This window comes from Lolium rigidum, chromosome 2, assembly GCF_022539505.1.
Source record: "Lolium rigidum isolate FL_2022 chromosome 2, APGP_CSIRO_Lrig_0.1, whole genome shotgun sequence".
Classification (NCBI taxonomy): domain Eukaryota; kingdom Viridiplantae; phylum Streptophyta; class Magnoliopsida; order Poales; family Poaceae; genus Lolium; species Lolium rigidum.
The window spans coordinates 125,726,164-125,730,049 of NC_061509.1; the positions used below are offsets into that span (position 1 = coordinate 125,726,164).

Sequence of the window (3,886 nt, forward strand, 5' to 3'; positions counted from 1 at the left end):
ACAATCCACGGTGGTGCTCCAGTCCTCACCGGCTATGAACATGCAAGCTGTGCTCGGACGGCGACGGGCCCGCACAAGCGGGCGAGTGCAAACACACCGATCGCGCGCGTCCGTCAGCAGCGCCTAGCGCTACGGGCTAAAATGTACTCCCTCCGCTTCATACTATACTACTCCACGTATAAGGTTTATTTATATTACTCGGCATATAAGGTTTAATTAAAGTTAAACTTTATAATTTTTCATCAACTATTTAAGGTAGAATACCAATATATTCATAATTAAATGTAAACGATATGATAGTAGATTGCATTTATGTACTAATAATGTTATTTTTATTTTTTAAAAAAATATTTTTTTACATATAATTAGTTAAACTTGCCAAAGATGTGGGATCCCGACATGGCTGATGCGCTTCCTTCCGATCCCGGTGCCAATCAAGTGACTTCATGATTGCTTGCGAGATGCTCCAGCTAGGGCAAGCGCAGAACATCTTGCCTAGGAGGCATGTGTGCGTGATTGAATCTATATGCGCTAAATCTATGTGTGTGGTCGATGGTGCTATGGGCAATTCGCTTGCTCTGCCTACGCCACGGAAGTGTTCAATTCGTATGAAATTGTAGTGTAGAAAAGCAATCCATTGTAATTTTGAAGGGTTCAATTCTTTGAATTAAATTACCTCTATAGAAAAAAAACCATATAGGCAAGAGTCCTACAATATTTTTCTAAAAATCATTTGTATCAAACAAGCCCTAACTTAGAACAAAACCCTTAAATACACCTATACTAGCTCCGGCCGTCCCGGCTCGGCAACACGCGACTCCGGCGCAACGCCTCAATTGGCCAGTCGGCACCCTCAGGCAAGGCACGTACCATGGCGGTAATTTAGCAAGGTAGTAATTGTTGTCTCTCCCGTTGGCCGGACGTGCCCGGCCTGTCGGGCTGTCACCGCGTCATTTTCACCATGGCCAACAGGGAAGACACGACAAGCTAGGCCTCGATCAGCAGGCACGGCGGGAAACACAAATAAACAAACCGCGCGTGATGCCGGAAACGAAACAGGTTCAGCGCATTGCGCACTCCTATAAAACCAGCTCCTGATCGCATTCCAAGCCATCGCATTCCCTTCCGTTCGGCGTCTGCAGTTTGGAGCTAGAGTGCAGTTCGAGTGTTCGACATCCTGCCGCTAGCTTGGATTACGCTAGCTGACAGACTCCGGCTTGCAGCAAGAGTAGATCCGGCGACTGATCGATCGAGATCGAGGCCAAGAAAATGCCGACGACCACCGTGGAGGACCTGCCCGCCGACGTGCTGGCCTGCGCGCTGCGCCGCCTCGACGGCCCGTCTCTGGCCGCCGCGAGCTGCGCCACGGCCGGCCTCCGCGCCCTCGCCGCGGACCCGGATACATGGCGCGCGCTCTGCCTCGCGCAGTGGCCGTCCCTTGAAACCCAGCAGCACAGCATCCTCGGCTCTGCCGCCGTCTCTCCGCAGCGCCTCTTCGCGGACGCCTTCCCGTTCCCGTCGGACGACGCTGCCCCCCTTGCCGCCTCCGATCAGTGCCTGCCCAGCGAGCTGATCTCCGCGGTGGACGTCTACCACAAGGGAGCGCCCATCTTCTCCCGGGCCGTGGAGACCTCCACGTCGTCCTCGTGGTTCCTCACGTCGCCCTTCCGCGTGGACGCCGTGGACTGCAAGAGCCCGGCGCCGGCCGCCTCGATCTCCCCTGCAGAGCTGGAGCTGAGCTGGATCGTGGTCGACCCGCGCAGCGGCCGCGCGGTTAACGTGTCGAGCCGGCGGGCGGTGGCCGTGGACAGGCACTGGTACACGGGCGAGACGCTGGTGCGGTTCGCGGTGGTGCTCGGCGGGTGCAAGTTCGAGGCCACCGTCACCTGCTCGGAGGAGGCCGGGTGCCTCAGGGAGGTCAGCCTCACCGTCGAGGACGCCGACGGCGCGGCGGCGAGCGGTGAATGCAGTCTAAGGCTTCTTGCGGCGGCGATGGCCGGGCCAAGGAAGGGAGGGGAGAAGGAAGGAGAGGAGGCCAAGAGGAGGTACGACGAGTTCGTGAGGAGCAAGAGAGGGAGGAAGGAGTCCAAGGCCAGGCGGGAGGTGCTCGTCGACTTGTGCTGCTCCGCCGTCAGCGCCGTCGCCGTGATCAGCTTCCTCGCCTCCGTCGTGCTACGTTAGCTACCCTACCGTGCCCGTGCGTGTGATCTCACCTTTGGATGCAAGGGAAACACCAACACACATTCTTTCCCCAGATTCTTTTGCTCTTCAAAGAGCTGTTTTTTTTTATATGGAAAGAGGAAAGGGCAGAGCGTTTCTGCACTCGAGCTCAAATGAGCTCCTTTTGTGGACCGTCCAATTGGTCTAGGGATGTGTACTATTACTGTATCCATTGTCAGGTACGAAACACAGGAAAAGATTGGAAACTGGCACTGTTGGTATGTACAGGCCTAGGGGTTTGACGGCTGGTTTGATCCGTTTAGCTGATCCGGTTCTGCACCTACGGCACGGGTGATGCGTACCCAACCGGAACCGGATGCAGCTAGCTAGCACAGCCACACAACCATCCAAAAGCAGGGGAGCACTCGTGTAGGAATTCCATGACTTGGAGATGCTCGCGTGAGAGCTCGGGAACCTGGACGCCGAACCACATCAGCTCCAGTAGAGTATGGAGCCTAGCAGCCGAGAGCAGCGCGCCGGCGAGCAGCGCGTTCACCGCGTGTCGCGCGTGCCTGTCGAGTACCGGCACGGGGAGCTCGACGAGTCCCAGCTGGGGGTCGAACCTGACGAGGCCGGCGAGGTACGCAACGAGCTCGTGCGCGTTCACGGCCAGGCCTCGGCAAGGCTCCTACGCGAACATGTCCCAGACGCGAGCGTGAGCCCGGAGGAGGAGCAGGTGATGCCGGTGCAGAGGAGCGCGAGGCCGAGCCGGGGCGCCCTCGTCCTCGCCACAACCGGCCTGCGCGCTACTAATCAAGCAGGATGAGCGGCGGGCATCGGGCGGCGAGGGAGAGTCGGAGACGAGTGCGTTGCAGGGCCGAAGCGTGGAGGCGCAGGCGCGGCTGGCAGGCAGCGACCGAGAGCTGGAGACGGCAGGGTCGGGGCGCGGGATGCAGTCAGCTTCAATCAGGATTCAGGATGAGTACGGCTCCAAGAAGAGAGATGGAAAAGAGACGGGATGTGGGAAGAGAAAATAAAAGGAATATTTTGCATGGTACAGAACGTTTTACTTCACTGTCCATTTCGCCAGAACGGCATGTACCAAATCTTAGAGTGGGACCGTGCACTATTCACTCCGCTTCTGAAAATTGCATGCAACGGAAAATACAACGGAAGAGGACCAATCAGACCACCGGTGCATCTGTGCCCGGGATCAAAAGAGCATTTTCCTGGAAAGAGCTGTTTTTTCAGTATATAGCAATTGGTATGGATCGTCGAGCAGGGACGGAGCCAGAAATGAAGTATAAGGGGGGCAATCTTACTATGAGGGGGCAGAACTAGCTAAAATCAAACAAATAAGGAGCTGTCATGGCTTGTCTACAAAGGAAAATCATGAGCATAGGGCGCCCCCCCTCGTCCCCCCTTGTCTCCGTCCCTGTCGTCGAGTATGCAAGTTCACTGGTTGTTTCTTCTTGTCTTGTCTTGGTAAAAAGGTACCTCATGAGACATGTACCACCGTTTTTCCTCTTAGACAAAAGAGAAGAAGGGAGTGCAGAAATTTGATTACTGGTAATGAAGCGAACGTCCTGAAAATTAAGGCATTTGAAGACCACAAAGTTTAAACAAAAGGGTGTGCCTATGTCTCAGTTGTGAGATTTTCTTAAGTCTCAGTCAACTTAGAAAAGTGTAACTATAGTTCAAAGAAAAATGCAAACTCGGTTCAGTT

At 55.0% G+C, this 3,886-nt stretch overlaps 1 protein-coding gene across 1 annotated transcript; it reads left to right on the forward strand.

Moving 5' to 3' along the window:
* Window positions 1-1,269: 1,269 nt before the first annotated feature.
* Window positions 1,270-2,181, forward strand: LOC124690085 (probable F-box protein At2g36090). The gene has a single exon (XM_047223520.1). It carries the CDS (start codon window positions 1,270-1,272, stop codon window positions 2,179-2,181), a length of 912 nt encoding a protein of 303 aa, XP_047079476.1.
* Window positions 2,182-3,886: the final 1,705 nt, after the last annotated feature.

Coding starts and splice junctions, on each gene's coding strand:
- LOC124690085 (XM_047223520.1), top strand. CDS start 1,270: ATGCCGACGACCACCGTGGAGGACCTGCCCGCCGACGTGCTGGCCTGC.